This window comes from Hyposmocoma kahamanoa, unplaced genomic scaffold (assembly GCF_003589595.1).
Source record: "Hyposmocoma kahamanoa isolate Upper Pololo Valley unplaced genomic scaffold, ASM358959v1 78, whole genome shotgun sequence".
NCBI lineage: Eukaryota > Metazoa > Arthropoda > Insecta > Lepidoptera > Cosmopterigidae > Hyposmocoma > Hyposmocoma kahamanoa.
Window position 1 is genome coordinate 1,530,990 of NW_020653945.1, and position 24,870 is coordinate 1,555,859.

Below are 24,870 nucleotides of genomic sequence, written 5' to 3' on the forward strand. Positions count from 1 at the left end.
TTTATATCCATTTGGGCAAATAAATATCGAGTTCAATAATTTTATTTTCATTATTTTAAAACCGATTTAAAGAAAGGAGGATTCTCTGTATTTGAACCGATTTTGATGATTCTTTATTTAGTTGAACTTCAGTATTGATACCATTTAAATTTGAAAAAAATCTTCCACCTCTAAAAGTGGCAAACTAGGGTATGAATCCAGTTTTTCTTCTTTCTGACTTTCCGATAACGGGTTTCAATAAAACTTGGCAAATAAGTGTAATTCCAATAAAAAATACGATAAGCAAACTTTTGAGGTCAGTTTTTTTAATAAAAAGGTTATAAATAAGTTACACCATAACGCACTTAAAACAATAGAGAATAAACCAAATTTGTTCCCATAGCATGAATAGACGGGACTCGTACTTTGTATTTTAATAAATGATATTTATTTTTATTAGACATAACGCAACGCTACTTGAACTTGTGCAACTGCTGTCTATTATAAACCGGAAAAGCTCGCCAATAATCAGTCTTTCCGGGCCTTGACCAGAGACTCTGTACACGCTGTGGACTTTGCCCATAACGGGTATAATTTTGGTTACAGTAGACATCCTGTTACTAGGTCACAACGCTGAGACAACACGGCTGCTTAACTACCGTTATGCGTGTGCGCCGATATTGGTCAGGTGTTGCAGCATTTAATAATCGTTTACGACTTTTATTTTGTAATTATAAACATAATTGAACTTCCCGAGTTTCCGATTTGTTATTTTCTTTAAAAAACCGTTACCAATTAACCTTCTGCTTTAATATTGTTTCAATTTAATTGTGGTAATGAAGTTTTATAAGCGGTATTAGTCTTAAATAGAATGACGAACAGTGTAGTAAGGGAGCGTTGTTGTATGAAAGGCGATGTAGTGGCCAGGATGGAGAGGGGGATGCTTCGATGGTTTGGTCTTGTAGAAATAATGAATGGTAGTAGATTGACGGCACGAATTTATAGAGCGAATGTGGATGGAGGCATCGGAAAAGGCAGACCACGGCGTAAATATCTCGATCAGATTGAGGATGTCCTTAAAAAGGCCAGGCTGTACCAAGAATAAATTGGCATGTATGAAACTGCTGGAAGTGGAGGAGGCGTAGGAGATTAGTCAGGAGCGTAGCAGGTGCCTGGCGAGATACACGCGTGATGACATGTAATAAAATTTCTTAACGAATAGAAACCAAGAATGGCGTACAATGAAAATATAAAGGAAGTCAAAGTGGGCAGCTACAAAGAGGTGAAGGAGCGAACTATGAGCCGTGAGAATGGTGGAGGGTACACCGACAAGAGCTTGGTACTTAAATAAGATGATAATGATAAAATAGAGACACCATAATATCATTCGATGTGAATAATGACTAATGAAGTTATACGTCAGAGAACTAAAGTGATCGACATATCTCGCAAAATCAGTAAGCTTATTAGCTTAAGTGGCAATGGGCCGGGCATATCTGCAGGAGGGTCGATCGCCGATGGAACAGACTTGTTCTAGAATGGCGACCATGTCAAGGTTGTGTAATACGCCCTGCAGCAAGATGGACGGATGACCTGAGAAACATGGCTGGCAGCGGCTGGATGCGGGCGGCACAAGACCGGGGGAGTTGGCTCGGGTAAGGCTTATGTCCAGCAGTGGATGCGTGTAAGCTGATGATTTAGCGATATGACTGAAGATGATACGCGTTATAAAAAATGCCTATTCACTCGTTAGCCTTGAATAGACCCAAATTATACTTATAGTCCCAAATTGTATGATATACATATCAAGTTTATAAGTATTCGCGTTTGTCATACATTGGAAATAAAACTATTTTTAATTAATATTAGATGTAGCTTGATGACTTGCTTGACTGTATCGATGCAAACGTGCGACTGCATCGATACAGTCTCTTATTTTGAATGAAAAAATCTATATAGGTTTATGCACATTATTTAATTCTGTTAATTGTAAGTTTAAAAGTGAAATTAATAAATGCTTTACATAAATAAATTATTTAATTAATTTAAAACGTGCAGCGCGTTTGTATCACGTTTGTATCGCGTTTGCATCGCGTTTGTATCGCTGCTAAAAGTCGCCGATCTTAACGGGAATGGAACCGGGGATCTCATCTAGCGGCCAGAGATTTAGATTAAAGAATCCCAAAAACTGACCCTAATCAATCGCTATATTCAGAGCTAATACAATAAATACTTTGTTTCTCATTCACCCTTCTGTTGTCGAAATCATGAATGAACAGATTGTTCGCATTCCAACCTTGGTACAGCTGTTAACGTGATCATCACGACTATCAAATAAACAGAAGCAATGACCCAGACGTTCAGTACGGTACTTGGCCTTTTAATGTCACAAAAATATACATTTCTATTTTCGTAGTAACAATAAGGATGTTGTGTATTTAACCGACTTCAAAAAACGAGGCGGTTCTCAATTCGTCTCAATTCTCAGTTACTGCCTCTGACTGCCATGCTGAGGCCTTGGATTCGATTCCCAGGCCGGGAGAAATATGTGTATGGCCTACATTTATTTCTCTCGTGAGTTTGGGTGTAATTTGTGGTTGTCCATGAGTGTGTCCATAGCACCCGTGACACAGGGTTTCCCTAGTGCGGCTATGTTGAGTGTGTTGAGTGTGTGCGTCTGTTTTTTTTTTATGTATGTTATGCGATAACTCCGGCTTTGTGAACCGATTTGGAAGATTCTTTTCTTTATTGGAAAGAGGGTACCTCAGTAGTGGTCCCATTTAAATTTGCAGAAAATATTCCACCTCTAAGGGTGGCAAACCAGGGGATGAATCCATTTACGTGCACTTACCGGTAACTGTCTTCAATAAAACTTGGCAAATAGATGTAATTGCACGAACTTTTGTTCGGTTTTTTTAGTACTCTGTGCTGGGGGTCTACTCTCGATATCCGTCCGAAATAATTACTGCCAAACATTGACTTACAATTATATGGACGTCGGGTCCGCGCTAAAAAGTGTCCGCACTTGTAAGGCGCTAAAATCGTATACAGAGCGCGACACTCCGCTTTAGTCTTCATTTGTTCTACTGACAGCGCGATACTGCGATGACATACAATTTAAATTTCGAATAGGTTGACTTGGGACATTTTTTTCGTGGTTTTTGTATTAGACCCGTCGTCCATTTATTTGTAAGTCAATGCTGCCAAATAAGCAATACTTGACCAAATGAAAAGACGCATGATGCGAATGAAGCGTCATTCTTGATACTTGTCTTTTAATTTTGTCGAATATTACTTATTTGACAGTAATTGTTTCGGACGGATGTCGGACGATGACCCCCTGATTCATTCACTACAGATTACTCTGATTCATTGATCTGTATTAGAAGTCATAATAATTTTGCGCAGATTTTTCAAAACACGTTTTACGTTGCCACGCTTCTATAAAAAGATTTCGATTGTTATCCAAAATTTGCCATTGACGAGGTTTCTTTTATAGTACCCAGTGGCGGGACGGGACTTGGTGGTAAATAACACGCCTGTCCATGACAGGTACAGTGCCACTCAAAGCTTTGAATGACAAAGATCTGAGGAGCTCTGAGAAAGAGGAGATCTGAGAAAATGACAAAGATCTGAGGAGCACTGCCACTGCTCCCGTCATCTTGAGACATAAGTTGACAAGTCCCGTGTACCTACAGGTATTACACACACTACACTACACACTAGCACTGTTACCCTTCAAAATCGGAACGCAATAATTTGGGTAATTTTCGGGTAAGTTTTTTGTACTCAACTTTGATGACAATTTGTTTTTATTTAAATATTTATAGAATATCATCATGAAGTATTATTTAATATTCGAGTGTGGTAACCTGAAATATTCTTTAATACTTCACGATGATATATTCGAGTAATTAAATAATAAAAATCGTCCCCAAAATAGAGTACAAAAAACTTACCTGAAAATTACTGACTAGCATAGTACAGAAATAAGTAAGGCAGCAGTACTTCCCTGGACGAACTCATTCTAAAGGAGTTCAGCTATTTTTTCAAAGTTACGCTTGTAAGAAACAAATTACGAAGTTTAGAATAGACCTAAAAAGAAACCGCAAGCAATAATGTTAAAATTAGTAATACACTACGTTTATGCAGAGAAATAAACGAGTACGAATCAAGGTCAAGGGAAACCACTACATACACATTATTGTACATAATACATACTTAATGTGGTAATTGACTACCTTTGGTCGTATGCGCGTACGCAGATTACGCAACATAAACGTGGGGCTTTGTGATGGACAATGTTTTTTTTTTAATTTAAACAAATTAACATGACGTTATCTTTTAACTCATATTAATCGAAGAGTTCGTCCAAGGTGGTACTGCCACCTTACCTATTACTGCCGCCTAGCAGTAATGTCAGTATTACTGTGTTCCGGTTCTGAAAGGTATGGCTGCTGGTGAAATTACAGGCACATGGGACTATTATTTTATTTATTTATTTTTAAAAACACTTAAACTATCATGACAGGTTTAACCTAATTCGATAGTAAAGCAACAAATTATGATTACCTAATACCATAGTGTAATTACCTAACTGGTTTCAAACATGTCAACAATAAACATACTCTATTAATATGTACCACTATATGAAATTTTACAAATATGCAGCCTGTGTGAATTCATTCAGAGAACAATTGAACAAATCGGTATCGTATGACACCGCGTTGTGTGCACGCAGCGCTGTAATGAGGGGCGCATTGTGCAGCAGGTTGGTGCGCACGCGACATGCTCACACAGTGTCAACTTATGTCTCAGAGTCACGGGTACAGCGGCAGCGGCAACTGGTTCAAATAGTAAATGCTTCAAACCGACAGCTGCAACTTCCGTCGTGATATCGGAACATTCACCTCGCCACTTCAAAAAAAAATGGTCATTACATATCTCCCCTTTTTTTCTATATCTATAGATGTAACCATATCCAATAGTTAGTGGCATTTACAATAATGTTAAAGTTACATTATTACTAGTAGTACGAATTGAAAATGCCGAAAATAAACGCTGTATTAAAAACCATTTACTACTTCCGTAAATTACAATCCGTAATTAGCATTCTGAGAATCGTGACTAAGTGGAAGATACATTTGAATTTCAAAGTAATGATTGTTTCTTCTAATTGCTAGATTTCTACGTTTACGGTAATCATTATAATAGAAAATAACGTGGCTTATATCTGTATGTGCCATAGTAAAACATCATTTTTGGAATGAAATTCAATGAGGCAGTTATGTGGAAACCATTGAAGTTTACTATCTAAGGTAGTGGTCTTCTAGGGAGTGCCCTAGAAGGCTGATTTATTACATTTTTATTCACTAATAATATTGTAGCTGTCAGGAACATTATTACTATTCACTAATAGTAATGTATTAAGATGCCTGACTACTACACCTATTACATGGTCTCAAACAAGGGAATAATAATGCACACACTCAACATAGCCCCGCACTAGGGAAACCCTGTGTCGCGGGTACCATGGACACACACATAGACAACCGCAAATTACACCCAAACTCATGAGAGAAATAAATGTAGGCCATACAAATATTTGTTTCGGTCCGAGAATCGAACCTGGGACCTCTGCGTGGCAGTCCGGTAACCGTTCGGCCACGGAGGCAGTTATCCAGGGAATTCCCTGTACTATGAGTACCAGAACTACGGAATTCCGAGACAGTACCCAGAACACCCAGACAAGAAAAGTCCAATTCACGAAAGTTCATTTTCCAAGTCAGTCCTTCCTTCCAGCGCATCATATTTTTCAGTTCTGAACGAAAACGATGGAGCCATTTTAAAGGTGTTTTTTCGCTGTTGTGAAATCACCTCGTTTTTCTTTAGGTAGCTTTGTCTATGCAAGTTTATTTTAAAATTCACGCTAAATAAAATTACAAAAGATATTTCTAACGTAGAACATAATATGAGTCTTGAAAATTATATTTTCGGAAATTTACCCAAGAGTATCCGGCGCCCACAATTCAAACCGAGGTCGTCTAGATGAATATGACACAATTATAGATTAATAAATACAAAAGAAAAATTATTTTCATAGCACAGGGCGCTGGCCGCTGACTCAGCTTTTAGGTACATCTACAACATAGGGGTGGAACCCCAGCCTACGTCAAGTCACGTGATGACGGAAGAGGGATAGCAGAAAGATTACATACAATTCATTCGCACACTCTCCGTGACCATATCCTAAAGAATATAGGTAAGTTGGCCACTTTATAACGGTATTCAAGGATCTGCAGTTTCGCCTTTACCAATTATGATTTAAGGCATATCGTATTCGTTAACGAGGCTCATCTTACGTACAGAAACAACTAACCTGAAAGAAGAGTGCAAAACACACCCACTGGTAATAGGTATAATACTTCTTCTCCTGTGACCCATCATATTCGTTGGCTACACCAGGATGTGCTACTTCCTTGCCCACCTGGAACAAAATGAATAGAATACATGTTATTTTAGAGATAGAAAAGAAATATATAAATTATGAAACAAATGAAGAATACTTGTCAACAATTTGGGCCCCTACGGTGGAGGTTCAAGGTTATCCGAGTTATTTAGCCGTAGTTCTAGAATTTTCGCTGCTGCATGTATGTCCTTTATACCTGTTATTGAATAATATAAACAATAATGTGCCAGACATCTACACTAAATATCTAATAATAATAAAAAATAATATAGGAAATGTTTGTTTGACCTACATTTATCTCTGTCGTGAGTTTGGGTGTAATTTGTTGTTGTCTATGTGTGTGTCCATGGCACCCGCGAGACATCCCTAGTACTATGTTGAATGTGTGCGTTATTTACATGTCGAAAAAGGTTCACAGCTCTAGGAAAACGTATATAGTCCCCAACCCGCATCAGATTCCCAAATTGTATTCTGACTGGGTGGATGACGATGACAAAATAAGTTGTACCCAGTTCAGGGGCCATTATTAAATGAATAATATGCTTGCAATACGTCTACGTATACTACGTATTTTTAATAATGACGGGACGGGAGCCGTGCGCCTGGTGGTAAGCGATATACCTGTCCATAACAGTTACTGTACCACTCAAAGCTTAAACCACAAAGATCCGAGGGGAATGCTCATATTGCTGCTTGGCGGCAGAAATAGGTAAGGTGGCAGCATTTCCCTGAACAACCTCTGTCACAAGGAACTCTACTACTAGTTAATTTGTCACACAGTGAAACTACTTATTTTCTGTCAACCATTTTACGGTGAGTAACTGAATTATTAAACCGTAACCTCTTACGGCATTTCTATCATTAAAACAAACTGTCTTTCTTGTGATGACTATTAAAAAATCCCGTTACAATTTTTGCAACGTCTCATGCTAACATTCATCAGCCCCCGTAGCATGGCTACGCATGGCAGCCGCGACGCGCGAGATAAAATTGAAAAAAGCGCGCGCTTTTCACTATCATGCGTAGCCATGCTACGGAGGCTTAAATGTAAACGAAAATAAGGGTCGTATTCTAGAACTCTACTCAATGCTCAAGTCAGGATTGCACTGGAAACTAATGGCAGGGACTTGAGTATGATTTTGAGTGCTTTAAACCATACTCAAATCCTGACTTGAGCATTGAGTAGAGTTCTAGAATACGACCCTGAAAAATGTACCCATTTCCAAAGGAGAATAAGAAGTTTAGAGTTAATAAACAAGAGCACCCATAAAAACTCTTGTAATCGTATACATGACTGTCTCCCTAGAGCAGGCTTTTTTCATTTATTTAAGAAATTCAACAGCTTAAAATATAAAGAATTCCGTCTTCTCGATGCCCGTTTATCTTTGATACGCTTAACTTGGCCTTTTTTAAAGACATCCCCAATCTGATTGATATTTACTGTAGCAGTAGATCTTCTTATGATAGAGTTTGTCCTAGGACCTGCCGCCAAGCAGTAATATGAACATTATTACTTTCCGGTTTTGAAGGGTACGGATGCTAGTGAAATTACAGACACACGGGACTTGTCAACTTATGTCTCAGGGTGACGGACGCCGGGGCAGTGTCCTCAGATCTTTACGATTTAAAGCTCAGACTGGACTGCAACTGCATTGACCAGACATGTGGCGTAACAATAGGCGCACGATTTCGTTCTGTCACTTAGTATAATTTAAAAAACGGTGTTTAAAAGGTATTTATACCTCTATTCACTATATAAATTTGTGCCATTAATCTGCTAATGTTCATCCTTTCTACATGACGAAACTACAGAAGCATTTTCTTTTCTATCTTGGTCACTATATCATCTTTAACAATACCACGCTCTCTTACTCCATTGTTCGACATTTTGTCTTTAAAACTGACACCGCACATACGCGATGCTCTAACTTCTACACCATTCACTCTAGTGTCATACTTAAGTTTGACCCTTCGAAAGAAGTGTTTAACGAGCTGAGGAAACATAGTAATGCCTTTTGAAATTCTCTGTCCATGCTTGCGACTTAAAGGACTGTAAACTGTAAACCGTACGTCATAAGAAATAAAATTCTAACACTTACTTCAATTATGTTTTGGTGTGTTGCAAATTCGTACTCAGATATTTCGAACTATGTTCCCCCAAAACAACCATAAAACGAAATAATCGCGTATAAACCAATTAAAATTGATAATAATCCACAAACACTTAAATAATTTTCAAAAATTAATGTTATACTATTAATGTATTTATTGACATCAAATTAATATTTTGTATTATATTAATATTGTTTACATGTAATAGCTAGAGAGAGAGAGGAAGAGATTGGAGTCATTTGAAATGTGGTGCTGGAGGCGAATGGAAAAAATAAAATGGATTGAAAAGACATCAAATGAGGAAGTTTTGGAAAGGGTTTGAGAGGACCGACGTCTTTTGAATGCAATGGAGAGGAGAAAGGAAATTTTTGGACAGTTGTTGCCGAACTTGTGAGAGTGATAATTAAGGGGAGAATAGAAGGGAAAAGAAAGAGAAGAAGACCAAGAATGCCATATAGTGAACAAATAAAAAAGAAGATCAAAGTGAACAGCTACAGAGAGGTCAAAGAACTGGCTATGAACCGTGAGGAGTGTAGAGGGCTACACCGACAAGAGTCTGGCTCTTGAATAAGATGATGAATGCCTATATAATTTGTAGGTACTATTATCATTATTTTTGACTTAAGCATGAAATTGTAATGTTTCTTCTTATTAATATATGCCGTAAACATGAAATGTGTTAATTGACTATTGGATGAGCTCGCTCCTATCTTGCGACGCCCCAGCGGGGTGTTGCGCTACGAGACAATTTAAATGTATTCTAGATCTAAGGAAACTATGCACAAAATCAGTAACTATGCATGAATATGAATATGAGCAAACAAATTTTGCACAAACAACACGTAAGACTCTGATCTATAATTGTTATAATAACTAAAACAATTTGTAAACATTCGCACACGCCTTGGAAAACAATTTCATGCATATTTTGCATACAACACTATTGTTCTCATCTACAACAATATCATTTTGTAAACATCAATGCTTACGAAAATTATACAACCAAGTTGACATAGGTACGCTGCATTTGAATCATATGTGAACAGGGAAATGAATAACAAATTTTATAGGCATGTAAAGAGCTACGCAGAATTTGATTGAATCATGTAAATAAGTCGTAAAATTACTCTATTTAAGGTTCAGAATATATTGGAAAATGATAGACGGTTGCTATTCGAGGAACAGAAGGATTATACGACATTACCTTTACTGCTTGTTTTTTGAGAGACTCAATTTATATACTAAACTTTATTGCCCTATTACCGACTCGGAAATGGTGGCGTGTACACTTGTAAATGTTTAATAACAATACCTCTGGCTAACGGTCAAGAGAAATGTCGTGATGAAACCTGTATATAGAAGAACAGTAGTATATAGAAGTAGCAGTAGAGCTCTTTGTGTAAGAGTTCGTCCAGGGAAGTACTGCCACCTTACCTATCTCTGACGCAAAGCAGTAAATAAAAAAAAGTGCCACCATTACTGCATTCCGGCCGGGGGAAATAGTTGTATGACTTACAATTATTTCTCTCGTGAGTTTGGGTGTAGTTTGTGGTTGTCTATGTGTGTGTCCATGGCACCCGCGACACAGGGTTTTCCCTAGTGCGGGGCTATGTTGAGTGTGTGCGTTATTATTATTTATTATTATTCCGGTTTAGAAGGGTAAGGGTGCTGGTGAAATTACAGGCACATGAGCCTCGTCGACTTATGTCAGTTATCCTCAGATCTTTGTGATTTAAAGCTCTGAGTGGCACTGCAACTGTTATGGACAGGCAAAGCTGAAGAACTGTTGCCAAAGACCGCTAATCGTGGCGTTGTGTTGCGTTTGTTGTATCTGTGTCTGGAAAAGAAATATCACGAAAATTTTAGAATTTTGGCTCGTGATATGTTGTAGAGCATAAACGATTGAAAAAAAAATCAAGACTAAAAACCAATATATAAACAATCGGAGTAATAGATTCCGCTAAAGCACGGGTATATATAGGCTCATTTTCGTTCCTCGATAAAAAATATACTATTACAAACATAACAACTTTATCATAGAACCAAAGAATATGACGGTTCATGAATATTAAATTCCTATACCAATGTCAACACACTTCGTTTCACCAGTACCAATATTAATTATCGACGCTATCGTAAACGCATTTTATGACAAGTCATGAACGATGGCTAAATCAAAAGGAAGGTTTCCATCCTCAGGTGACATCACCTGATGCCATATTTGAGAGGTTTGTTCCTTACATCTTTGTTTAGTAGGCGATAATAAACCCTTATTGAAATGTTCGTAATTCTCTGTGTTTCCTTATTATGGGATGGTCCTAATTATGATCAAACACAGAGGCCGCAGTTATACTTATTTACCTAAAAATTAAGTATTAAAAACGTACGCAATGACATTTTGTTATTTTGACGCCTTGTTTACAACATATGTTTAGCCTAGCATTAGCTAGAGTAAACCAGAAGGCTCGGTCCAGGTAAACTTATTAGAAGAGGAAAAGAAAGGCTGTAACAAAGTAATACAATGATATACCAAAGATAATAATGTCACTCGGAGCTTTAAATCACGAATATCTGAAGAACACTGCCCTTATGCCTGTTTCCCCAGAAACAAAGAAAGAAGGAAAGAAAGACACGAAGAAAGAAAGAAAATATATTTATTCAGCACGATCACATGTTACGAGTACAATATTATGATATAAAATAAATAAAAAAACTTAAAGTGTATTGCACTGAAAAGGGCCCAACTCAGTAAATACTGCGGCGGAGTCACAGCGTTGGTTTTCAGTAGACCCTTTTCGAAGTGGTCGAATTAAAAATAAAATTAAAAAGAAAATAAAAAATGTGGACGTGAATCAAATAGAAACAAGTCTTACTAAGTACAACATAAATAACATAATCAATTTAAAAAAATAAAATGTTCATATGCTTACAGCGTTTTCAAATAATTCACTCTCTCTTCATGTATTTTATGTTTCTCGGTGCGTTACACAAATGAAATTTCTCTAGGCGTATTTTACAGAGACTAAAATGTACTTTCTGAGTTTATTTTTGAAAGTACAAAAGGATTGCACCTTACCCTTAAAAACTGGAACACAGTAATCCTCGCATTTCACAAGAACGCGAACTCTCACAAAGAACTCACACGGTTGACAAATGGAACTCCCTTCCGGCACATGTCTTCCCTCCCTCTTATAATATGGGGTCCTTCAAACGAGGCGTGAAGAGGCATATTGTAGGCAGGCAGGGTGGAGGTGGCTAGTGCAGTGAGGGTTCCATCGCTGCACTAGGTTCCTTCGCGTTTGGATACCACTTTCCACTTAACATCAGGTGGAGTGGAGTCATTTGCCTGTCATGTATAAAAAAAAACTCTGCTGCTTCTGAATTTAAATTAACAATAATATTCTTTATTTTACCTAAAATGTCCCTACCAACATCCACAAAGCCAACGAGGTAATAGCCCTCACAGTATTACAGAATACAACTGATATATGCTGTAGTACATACACAACTAGCTTTAGTCAAAATATTGTCAACATTGCTTTAACATTACTAGAACGATAAAGTACATCTCATTCATTCAATATTCATAGTGTAACTATGAGGTACACCTCCTTGTTTCTATTATGCATGTAAATAATGCAATTATGACGTCACTCATGAAGGGCATGAATCATAAAAATATCTCATGAATTCGAGTCACCTCAAACATAAAGTGGCCGGATATTGTAAACACGAGTGTCATGTCAAAAGAACTTAGGTACTCTTTAATCACTTGTTTGATACTGGCAAGTTATACACCGTCGTAAAGGCAAGTTATTTGCTAATAAATTTGAAAATTGAACAAGTCTTAATTCGAATTCTTTTTTATTTATTTTTTTTATTTTATCGGAGACAATCTGGCGGGAATTTTGTTCGCAACAATAATAATAATAATAATAATAATAATAATAATAATAATAATAACGCACACACTCAACATAGCCCCGCACTAGGGAAACCCTGTGTCGCGGGTGCCATGGACACACATATAGACAACCACAAATTACACCCAAACTCACGAGAGAAATAAATGTAGGCCATACAAATATTTCTCCCGGCCCGGGAATCGAACCTGGGACCTCTGCGTGGCAGTCCGGCATGGTAACCGTTCGGCCACGGAGGCAGTTAAATGGAGCTGTCTTGATTTTCGTGTTATGATTTATTATGACTACAAAAAAGGTTTCAGGTTTCAACCCGCAAGAATGTTTTTTTTACTTGTTCTTACATTTACATTTTATAAAAAAAGTGCAGGAAAAGAGAAACTTATTAATGATAACAGAGAACCGCAAGAGAAAAACGTTAGATGTCTGATACATGGAAGTTTTCTGAGAAGGGAAGATCGAATGAAAAGGGAGCCTGGGGAAAACTTAAATGAATTTATTTAGATGAAATAAGAGAGAAAATAATAGTAGTGTCGTATCACTGTTTCGAAACTAGGGTGATAGTTATATTTCCAAAAATAACTATTTGATTGAAACACGACACACATCGTAAAGCTGTTGTTCTTGAACTTTTTAGTAACAGAAATTTCTTACAATAATCGAATTTCTACCCGAAATAATCAGACATGTTAATGAACCCACCACGTGATGGGCACAATTAAAGCATTCATTCATGAACGAGGTTTACTCATTTACAAAGAGACACCCCGCTAATTGAATTCAGGCCGAACTGAAGTTCGGTCCTATTTGGAACAAACAGTCTATTCAAAGGATGCGCTGGTAGTAATTTTGACGATGCTCTCAAGTAGAACACTTTCCTTCATAAGTGGGATAAGTGGAACTAGGTCGTGATCATAGATATATATGGTCGTGATGATACAGTTGGATGGACTAATTTTCCGTTTCATATTCCAAAATACGGTATCTCATAACATGAATGACATTCTATATCCTGAATAATATTACCGAGTTATAGAGAAACTAAAAGATCAATTCTTGATCACGACCTCTCCCAAGTTCGAAGAAAAATAATTCATTAGAGCACCTAGTGAAAGAGTTCATGGCAATGTGAGCATTACTACGTTCCAGCTTAAAAGAGTAAGTAAGGGTGCTGGTAAAATTACAGACACATGTGACTTGTCAACTTATGTCTCAAGGTGACGGGCGCAGTGGCAATGCATCATAACTTGTAACTAACCACCAGGCGTACGACTATTCGTCTCTTCACTCGGTATCATAAAAAAAGACAGTTATGGGATGCCATCTTTAAATTTTAAGTTTGGAGGTCAGCAGATAGAAGGTCTTGAGCGATTTTCTGTATTTAAGAACAGCGAAGAACAATCCACTAATCAATGTAAAAATGATAGAACGGCATATGTGGTAGCTGAAAACTTTAGAATGTTTTCGAGTAATTTTGTGAAGAAACAACGATCCTGCCCTATCTGTTGGTTAGTCAACTAAGTCAACATAGTTACAAGTCATTTTTGTTTGTTTTTAGTAAGTAAGGTTTAGTTTACTTTTTGTACTGCAAACAGTTTACTGAATCAGCGATTTTCTGTATATCCCAAATTATCTCCACTGTCTACATGTGACAATGCAAATATTAATCCATTACTGAGCAGGGTATACTTTACAATTTCTACCCAAATTTCTAGATCCAGTCAATCCATCCTGCCAAAAGAATAACTTCAGTAAATCAAATAGAATGACGTTTAATCACTAGTCAATGAAATGCTGGAGAAATTTTAGTGATACGTAGGACAAATTAATAAATTGTGTCCATCGAATTACGCATGCGCGGTAAACCGCTCAAAGGAAATGAGCAGTTGCATACAAAGGACTGATAACTAGCCAACTGCTCGTTTAGAATTAATGGGCGTAAAAATAACTTGAACGTCTTATTAGTAAACCTTTAAGTAGATACAACTTCGCTGTAAGCGGCACATCAAACACGAGCCGTCGACTCGCACGCCTACTTACTACTTGATGACGTCATTACATCTACCTGGAGGCCTAGAGCATACAAAAATAATCTAAACATGCATTTCTTTTTTTCTTTGTTATAATAAGTATTATTTTAGTTATAAAACTAACGAACAGTGCAAAAAAAAAGAATTAACTGATGACAAAAAATAAGTAACACATGCTCCAACAGTAAAAGCAGTAGATAACAAACAAGAAAGAAGATGATTGAAGTCCGCAGGTCATTAAGGACACATCCCAGCAAAGACGCGCACACTATCTGATCCGGACTTATGAAATCCAGGAAGATTTCTTCCTTACCACCCAAAAGAAAACTAACAGAGTACACAGTCTGTGCCCTCTCCTAAACAACAAGAGAATGAAAACGAGCCTTTACGCGTAATAACGTGCGCAAGCGCAAGAGGAAGCAGTGATTTGCAAATTACGGGCGTTGACGGCATCAATGAACGAATCTGAGACGGTGTAACGATGTGAACAGCTTTATATGGCTACATAGTTCTTAAAAAATATGTAAATGAAGTAGAATATCATATTTCCACCAAGATTGCTGTGAAGATCCAAACAATAAACTAGATATTTTAGAAAACCAGCGGGGGATAAGGTAAGGACGAAAGGAGTTCGCCGCATCCTTTGGCATATAACTGAGATACTGTAAGAACTCAAAGGACTCAAGAAACTTGTCTTTAAATTTTAAATAACGTGAAAGCTTGTCTGAAACTTCGGTAAGAGGTCTGAAGATCATTTTGACAAACCTACCCAGGAAACTACTTAGGCGTCGTTGATGAAAACAGGTTTGCGTCTCTACTGCTCATTATTTTGATTTCACGACTCCAGTGTTTGCGTGTAATAAATATTACAGTATCATGATGACCGCCAACTCGACTACAAACTAAGTACGTAAATATAAAAAGGCTGTCTCATTGTTGAACCTCACTTCCCATCATGCTTCAGTTTTGCGTTTATTCTAGACGTATGTTTTAATTGAAGCATCATCACCACGCTTTAGCACCATCCGGCCTTATCCAAGGATAAGTTTAAGACCATACTGGCCTGATGCGGGTCGAGGAACTCACAGGTTTTCTAAAGGTGGTGAAGCTACTACGACGTGGTTTTATTAGGATGCTCTTCTTCGCCGAAGTATTGCTCCAGTAGGCCTCCAACAGTCGACCATTCAATTAACAAGTATGGTTCATATCATTTCTGCCAACAACAGCCTATTATAGTATTATGTGACGATAAAAACCATTATCGCAACAACACGGACATACTGACAAATATAGAAACAACAAACATGAATGACATAAAAGCAAATGTAGAATTCCAAGCGTACAAGTAACTAAAAGAACTGTTATTTACTTGCTAATAGCTACCGTTGTAAATAAAATTTAATACAAACAGAACGCAAACGCTTATAAGAAATAACTATGAATATAAACGGTTTAAGTGACAAGGCTAACTGTAGTACTTTGTTATCTAATTGGATATATATTTAGTGGACTTTTGACCTGGATATCGGGTTTTAGACAATGCATCGTAATGTCATAAGACAAAGAAGCCACATGATACATAAACGGTTGTACACAAATCACAGTTCAGAAACAGGCTGTTGTTGACACCTTCGAACCTTTTATAAGAGACAAGTTGACACTCAATGTTTTGTCATTGTTTTCGTAAATAAAAAAAAATATCGGTGAATAACAGAGAGGAGCCATAACGATAGAAATAAAATGGATACTTAACAGAATAGGAACAAGTTCCGGATAAGCGGTGGACGGCTGAAGACGCACGAATGACACTGCTAGAGTGACTGGGAAATATGGGATAAATAAATGGTAAAAGAGAAAGCTATGGACTGAAAAACAAATATACTATAACCTCTAACCTAACAAATGTTTTAGTTAAAAATAAAGATAACGTTGCTTTTGCAGTTTCTTCTATGGAATAATTACCTTTCGACATACAGATACAGATACAGATACAGATATGTGTAGGGTAAAGATGCCTCATATGAGATAGTCGCCAAATATGAGATATATAGGTCTTGGCCAAACTAGTCGCCGCAGCCGTTTGGCACTAGTGTCGCTAGAAGTCACAATGCACCTGGTCGGAACTTGTGTTAGTGCTTCCCAGCCAGAGGCGACGTTAGATTGTGTACGCGCGGATTTTTACAGAACCACAAAACCAAATTTTTGTCATCAAATGTTTACGAGGTGTGTTACAACTTTATAATTACACTAAATGCTTTCAATTTACAGTCATTGTATCAATTATATGATTAATTTTACGAGGCATTTGCAGTTTTGTTGTATTTTCTTTGCCAACAAAAACTAGTCAGCCATTTTGGTGAATGTAGATGTTTTCCTAATATGAGACACGCTGGGGTTCCTAAAATGAGATATCTCATATTTGCAGAAAGTTAAGAAGTACCATTATGAAAGTCACTGTGATTATTATGAGTCTGACATGGATTATAATGTAAGTTGAATAGGTATATAAAGTCGTTACTAGACCTATAATTTGAAGTACGATGTTATTGATTAAAAAGTCTCGCCAATAAAAAGTTTAAATAAATAAATAAAAAATAAAAATCATTTATTTCAGGCCGTAAGCCCATAAAAAAACAGCACAAAAATAAAATTAAAAAATAAAAGAAAAGGGGTATTAGTAACACAACACATCTTAAAACTATGTTAGTACAAAATTGACACAATACAATTAATATATACATATGTATGTTAGGAATCACTACCTACTTTATATGTCCAGTAGTGATCCCTAACATGAAATTCAGCATTGCGCTATCAATGCGACACGCAAACATCTCCAGGATGCCGCTGCCACCACCACGCACTCTTTTCAGCAGAGACGTCACTTTTTTGCGTCTAATTGCGTAAAAGTCGTCAGTCCGCGCTTCAGCGAACATGCCGGACGCGCTGCAACGCCGTGGTAGTCCCAACAACATCCTGAAGATGTTGTTGTATTGCACTCTCAGAGTATTGTATGTACTCTGGGTATACCTGACCCATAGACCACTCGTGTACATGGATTGGCAAAAAGCTTTGAAAAGCGTGATTTTTACCTCTCTTGTACATCGAGCGAATCTACGAGCAAGCATATTTCCACGCACAGCCAGAGCCCTGCGCTCCCTCTCTATATCCATGTCGTCTTTTAAAGTGTCTGTTACGACGTGTCCCAGATATTTAAAACTATATGCTCTACCGAGAGGCACGCCACCGAGCACTAGCGATGGTACAACGTTAGGGAGGCGGTTGCCTGCTTTGAAAACAAGCAACTCACTTTTTAATTTTTAATTTAAACGATTTTTTTTCTATATCTAAATCTCAAACCCAAAGGAACCTAATTTGAGATACTATCTCATATTAGTAACCCTTAGTATCTCACATTAGGAGACCTGAGACGTAATTTCTGAATTTTCTAATAATATCTGACATAATAAAAAAAAATATTACACTTAGGACTAAACTGTCTTTCATAGATAAAATACATTAAATTCCCTGTCTAATATTGTGACTTTCGGAGTTATTATTGCAATAGTTTCTTTTTACGGGCAAAAATAAAAATGGTGTCTCATATTCAGCATCCTTACCCCAACAAATGCAAGTCGACAAACAATGTTAGCGTAGATGTAGTTATCCTTAGTTTGAATTTGTACGTGGACGTGCATAGATCTTTTGCACTGATTTACTGAGTTTAAAAATTTGCAAAGGGATTGCTTTATTTGAAATAATCGTAAAGACTTTTACGATTATTTCAAATAAAGCAATCCCTGAACTAAGATAAAGAGGTTAACAATAATAAATTATGTAATGAACGTTACTCAAAAAAAACTTAACACGAAAAATACATTTTAAAAGGATAACATTAAAAAACAATCTATTCTAAAATAAACAGTTGAAAAAACAAACGTTATTTGTTGCTGCATAACATGGCAACCTTGTTTCTTTATGCCTTTATTGTCAGCCAGAACATATCGAGGAAAACATTTGGTTATTCATACGAATGTACGTGGGACATGTGTATGTGGGACACGTAGCAGAAAAGCTTGAAAATAGGGTGAGTAACTTAAGAGCGACAAAGCACTAATTTTCTTTGTTTTTACAAAGAAAAAAAAACAGAAACCCGAGGAATGTACTAAGAGCGTTGTCGTATTAAAGATGATGTAATAACCAGGATAGACAAAGAAATCCTTTGATGGTTGTCGATCATGTAGAAAAGATGGATGTTAGTAGATTACATACATACATACATACATATACTTCACGCCTTTTTCCCATCGGGGTAGGCAGAGACAACAGTCTTCCACTTGCTACGGTCCTGACACACATCTTTCGCCTCATCAACACGCATCAATGCTTTCATACACGCTCGTCGGTTAAGGGTACTCTTAACCTGGCCCTTCTTTAGGATGGCCTCAATTTGGTCATGATAAGTTCTCCTTGGTCGGCCCATACCAACTTGCCCGCTCACACTCGCCTTATAAATCTGTATCGTCACTCTTCTTTCATTCGTTCTCTCTACATGTCCGAACCATCTAAGCATCCCTTTTTCTATCTTTGTGACTATATCTTCTTCCACGCCGTGAGTAGATTGACGGCACAAATTCATAAAACAAATGAAGATGAAAACCTGAATGTACTGAAATAATGCCAGGTTAAAAGTACGAAGTAAAGAGAATATGTTTATCAGGTGCATAGCAAGTGGGGGTTCATGATATTTTCCTATCCCAGGGAAAGGCAGGCGTGATGGAATGTTTCTTTATATTTTTCTACTCCTATAGTTTAATCTGTCGATTATAATTTCATTAAAGTTCTGTACACAGAATTATTATGAGTTTCAAAAAAAGAAAGTCGTATGTTTGCTAATTATAATATCAATTAGGACGCTACTTAAATGCTTTACTGCCTCCTGATTGGTTAAATTGGCCTAAAACTCTTACAACCAGACCTGTTCTATACTCTTTGCCAGTTCTTGGCCAGTTCTATACTCTTTGGTTTTTAGTTTGTGGCGTTTATTTGGCTTTCAGTGGAACCTTTGCCTACCCTAATAAATGGATTAAAATTTATTAAAAATACATGGCGTTTGTTGTCATGAATTGTTAACAAAATATACATTTAATATTGGTTCCGTTTAAATTTATTTACTGTTAGAAAAAGAATTGTACGCAATCATTACACAATTAGGTCTTAAAATCTTGTACCTATTACTTAGGCCACCCGACAAAGCCTCGTGGCCTAAACGCGGTGTCGACTTAAAAAACCCTCATTATGCAACGATTGCATAAAATACTATAACAATACTATGGGAGTAAGATACCAGTTTTTGATGTAATTCATTTTAATGACTGTGTTTGCTATAATACCGACGAACAAGACACCAAGCAAAATGTAGTAAATTAAGATGAATAACTGAGTCCGCTTGGTTCCCAGAACTATAAGTTATTCCATTCTATTTTTAGCTTTTCATCTATTTACAACTTTGCAAAAACATTTAGCTCATTTATTTGTGGAAACACAAGTCACGCCCCACATGGAAGAATGGCGTAAGCTAAGGTACGTCAAAAATGTTTATAGCTTCATTAGATACAGAAAAATACATATAACCGACATCCTCTCTAATTCTTGTAACTCTGTCGACAATATTAGTAGATAGAGTTACTACGATTGGAGAGGGTGTGAGTTTTATTTTTCTGTGTTTAATAGATCAATAAACATTTTTGACGTAACTTCACTTATGCCATTTGCCCATGAGGCGTGCGAAGTCATGGCGGCATTTAAATGGCTACTTGTATTCGCTATTGGGTGTTTGAGGTACTTGGAAAAATATTTGTTGTACAGTCAAACATACACTGACAAATATGATCGTCCACACATGGAGCCAAACAAGGAGTTAAAATAATGGATCTGACCATAATGTGGACGGTTAACTTACGTATTTGCCTATTTGGCTCCTTTGATGTTCGTGGAGAAACCAAACAGCTCACGGTAACGCGAGTTTGATGTTTGCCGTATTCTTCAATAGGCCAACAAGGCATATACTTTGTCACACATGCTAGATAGCATATGTAGAGATACACATGGTGATTGGTTGCTAAATATATCAAACTCGCAATTACAAATAGGCACGTGAAGTGCCAGCATTATGAAAGACGTTGACAGTAACAAAATAATAGATTGTGCCCGGCCAAAAATAGATAAGGTGTAAAATATATTGAAGGCATATCGTCCATTTACATGTGTATTTTATTTACTAATATCACACCCCGGACATTCCATCCAACGGTCGAAAATTATTTACCTACTACTACTACATGTAGCAAGGCGCTATCTGCACACTCGCAAATGTATGCGTGAAGAGCAGGGTTACCGTGCACTTTCTTCCACTATTACGTTAGAGCGGCAACATAGCGAAAATGCAAACGCGACTCTATAATCTATGATTCTATTAATGAAATGCAGCACAGATTACTATATATACTTTGCAGAATCCTAATAATTCCATATGTCTGTTATGTATTTATATCGATATAATATCATATTTTTCATTAATTCACTAACTAGAGTAATATTGAAGATTTATTTAAAAAATATATTAAAAGCACTTAAAATGTTATATTTTGGACATGTAGTTTTAAGTAAGGTAACCAAGGTATTTGAAATTGCGTGTCCAATTTGATCATCATTTCTTAGTTAATAATTAGGTATATTCGCTACGTACGTATATTATTCGAGAACCCTTGTCTACTAGCTCACGAAGTCATGGCGTCTCATTATATTGATATAATATATCTGTGTTTTGACGATGAAACAGGTCGCATCGTCACAACAGGTTTTCTATAAAACGAGGGTTTGTGCTAAAGTCCACCACGCTGGTCTCATACGGATTGGGGCTATGCGAGTTTTAACACTAAACTAGGAACGAAATTTTTACAAAACTTAGAAATTAAATTAAAAATGCATTCATGATTCATATCGTCGACCTAGCAAGTGAGAAGCAACATGGAATCATCCGTCATCTCACTGAGCTAGATACCCAAATATCTTTGAATTGCAGTTCTCAGTTATCTTCAATAAGCTTGAGCAATAATAGATTATTGCACCAACCACTCTTAACACATCCTCATTGGTTTTTCTTTATGTTACTAATTCTCGCCATTCTTTTTCAGTACTGTAATCTTCAAATACTTCTAACCGGCCCCTTTCTTTCAGCGTCATTGTCCATTGTCTCACTATTACATAAATCTTAGCAGGTATATTATACATCTTTATTCATGTAAACAAAAGACCTCAGTAATTCATGCAATTCATCTATTTGCCAAGTTTTGTTGAAATCGGTTACCGGAAAGTGCGCGAAACCGGATTTATCCCCTAGTTTGCCACCCTTAGAGTTGGATTTTTTTCAAATTTAAATGGGACCAATATTGAGATACCCTCTTTCCCACAAAAACAGAATCATCAAAATCGGTTCACAAATGGCGGAGTTATCGCGTAACATACGTACATAAAAAAATCTAGACGAATTGAGAACCTCCTCCTTTTTTTGAAGTCGGTTGGAAAGAATGAAGAATTATCTTTATTTCACAGAAATTCTATTAAATCCTTCCGCAGACAATCCTTCTTTGCACAGCATAAACGTTTCTCTATCTCATTTCAATACGGAAGCGGCGAGGTGTCACACGACAAAAACATGTGTACAAACCACAAAGAAATTGAAAGTTGACCAAAACTTGGCGGCACGCCAGTAGAGTTCGACAGTGACATAACATTGAGGAAACCCTGTTTGTTTACCGACACCGACGCCGCTACTAACGCTGCTGCTGCCCTTGGCAATATTGGCTGATGTTCAAACTACAGCTGCTTAGGAAATAAACTGTTTGTTTTGATGTAGAACAAAAGCATTCACGAATTAATTGAATAAAGACGTAGTAGTATCATGTTTAGCGCTTGTAGCGCTTATGGCCTAGGGTTTTGAATAATCAAATTAGAGCTCGGAAAAATAGGAACAGGTGAAAAACAGGAAAATGAAGAAAGGTAAAGTAAAGGCCCAAAAGGGTGCTTATATGTACAAATGTTATGCTTTACAAGCACCTAGATTACATGATTTTCAATGGTGTAACTGGTCAGAAATTGATATGAAGTCGAGCACGTCTGCTCGCTTTGGAAATTTAGTAGAAAGTGGCAATGGAACGAAGAAAAGTAAGAATGACGAAGAAACGGAATTAAAGAACGATTTGAAATTTCCAAGTAGATGGTCAGAAATCAGAGAAAAGGGTGGTAAAAAGGTGGAATGACGGTGAGAGAGGTCGCGTCGTCATACGCTTGTGATACATTAGTTTATTATGAAACTTATATTATAGGTGCTGAGCTTAGTGGGGCCTGCAGACCATATACCTCTTATAATCCAGAGGCTAAAGAGTAGCCGGTAATTCAGAGGCTAAAGAGTCGCCGTAGCTTGATTAAAGAAGTATACCCTCTGGTCGAAGAAATTAAGCAAGCCCGAATAAGTCTCTGGAAGGAGAGACACCCCACGGCGTCACTCATTCCGTTGTCAGAACACCTCCCTCCTGGGCATGATCTATCTTGGCAAACTTGGACGTTCATAAATAGGCTGCGGATCCAAGTCGGCCGAAGCAAGAAGTGCATGCACGGGTGGGGTTACAGCTCGGAGAGCGCATGTCCGTGTGGTGTCTCTCCCCAGACAATGGCACATCTTTTGTCCTGCCCTGCGTGTCCCTACACCTGCACACGCGAGGACCTGTACAACGCCACTGATAATGCTATCTCAGTCATTAAGTACTGGTCCTCACAAATATAAACGTCATTGTCGACACGCCAAGAAAAAAAAGATTATGAATATTTAGTAAAAATACTCTCGTTAACGATGAAAGATAATATCGTGTTGAAACCTACATATCGAAGTATGTTCGCAACTCTAGGAAAGTGTGTAAAGTTCCCTATACACATTGCCAGCATGACTATAGGCGCAGAGGAGACCCATGTCACGCAATGGGACGTATCACAAGTTGATGATAAGAATAATAATAACGCACACATTCCTAGCCCAGCACTAGGGAAACCCTGTATAGCAGGTGCCATGGACACACACTTAGTTACTAATATTTCTGGAACCCTGGAACCCTGGAATTGAATCCGGGACTTCTACATAGCAGTTCAGCATTGTAACCGTTGGATCATGTAGGCAGATGATCATGGTGATATCAAAGGAGCAATTTAAGCTCTTATGATGGAAAAAAGAGAACTTTACAAAATTTCCAAATTGAATGTTTATTTTGTCGATTATCAGATTAGAAAAACTTAATTTAACTGTTTACTGGAAAAGAAAGTACTTAATAATACGAAAATCTTTTCCCAGGTCTCATGGTTACAACTGACTGAGATGGTAAAGTCAACAATCAGTTAACATTAATCAAAGAGTAAACAGATATCAAATAGAACATAAATATTCTTACCTCTCTGGTGAAGGCATCGGGCATTGTAAATGTAGACGTAATCCAGCAGAAAGTGTTCACTACATTTGTCGGTAACCCGCTGACGATGCACTGGATCGGATTCCCCACATACTGCGTCGCGGTGATGATGATGGAACACGTCATCAGCAGCACTGTCGTGAACACGTTGTGCAGTCTGAACACCGCGTTGTCTATCTTAATCGGCTGGTACTTGAAGTACACGCTCAACCGCGCTAATAACTTGAACATCGTGACCTTTCTAGCCTTCTATCGCATGATATAATTCTGATTTTTCAATATCTGTTTCTTGTTCTCAAGAGCTTCGTGTTAATCTAAGTCATCGTCCCGAGATTCATGTTACTTCGTTGAGATTTCAAAAGGAATGTACGTTTATTTAACGTTAACCTTAAATCAGTCTTATTTTTAATTGAAATACGAGCCGCGGGAGCGTTGTGGCGATGAGAGATTATTGTGAACGTTCTATCTGAAACAATGAAGACAAACATTTTCATTTTGAAGAGAATTCAAACATTATCGATTGAACTTTATTATCATCACAAAATCAGTGGTCGGAATAACATGGTGTTAAATTCAGATACTGTGAATCGAATGAATAAGAAGTGAATTCTAGTCCTATTGACTTTTAAATTACAGATATTTCAGAACCGTTTTACAGTGATATACGAAAACGTAAAGCAAATATCAAAATTTGTCCCTGATTCTGAGTAAAACAGTAAAAAATATCAATATAAGATTATTTTTTTTATGATGTGAAGTAACGGGATGACCAAGGTGGTAAAAGACACGTCTATCAGTAATAAGTGCAGTGCTACTCCAGAGGTTTAAATCGGAAAGATTTG

At 37.2% G+C, this 24,870-nt stretch overlaps 1 protein-coding gene across 1 annotated transcript in view; it reads right to left on the reverse strand.

Annotated features, from left to right (window-relative positions):
- Positions 1–24,870, reverse strand: part of LOC113232934 (innexin inx1-like) — a 73,981-nt gene that overhangs the window by 23,097 nt on the left and 26,014 nt on the right. Inside the window, exons 2-3 of the mRNA XM_026467842.1 lie at positions 24,011–24,490; positions 6,359–6,466 (exon numbers count right to left, since the gene is read on the reverse strand). Of these exons, the coding sequence (XP_026323627.1) occupies positions 6,359–6,466; positions 24,011–24,259 (357 nt within the window). The 5' untranslated portion in view covers positions 24,260–24,490. The remainder of the gene's footprint in view (positions 1–6,358; positions 6,467–24,010; positions 24,491–24,870) is intronic.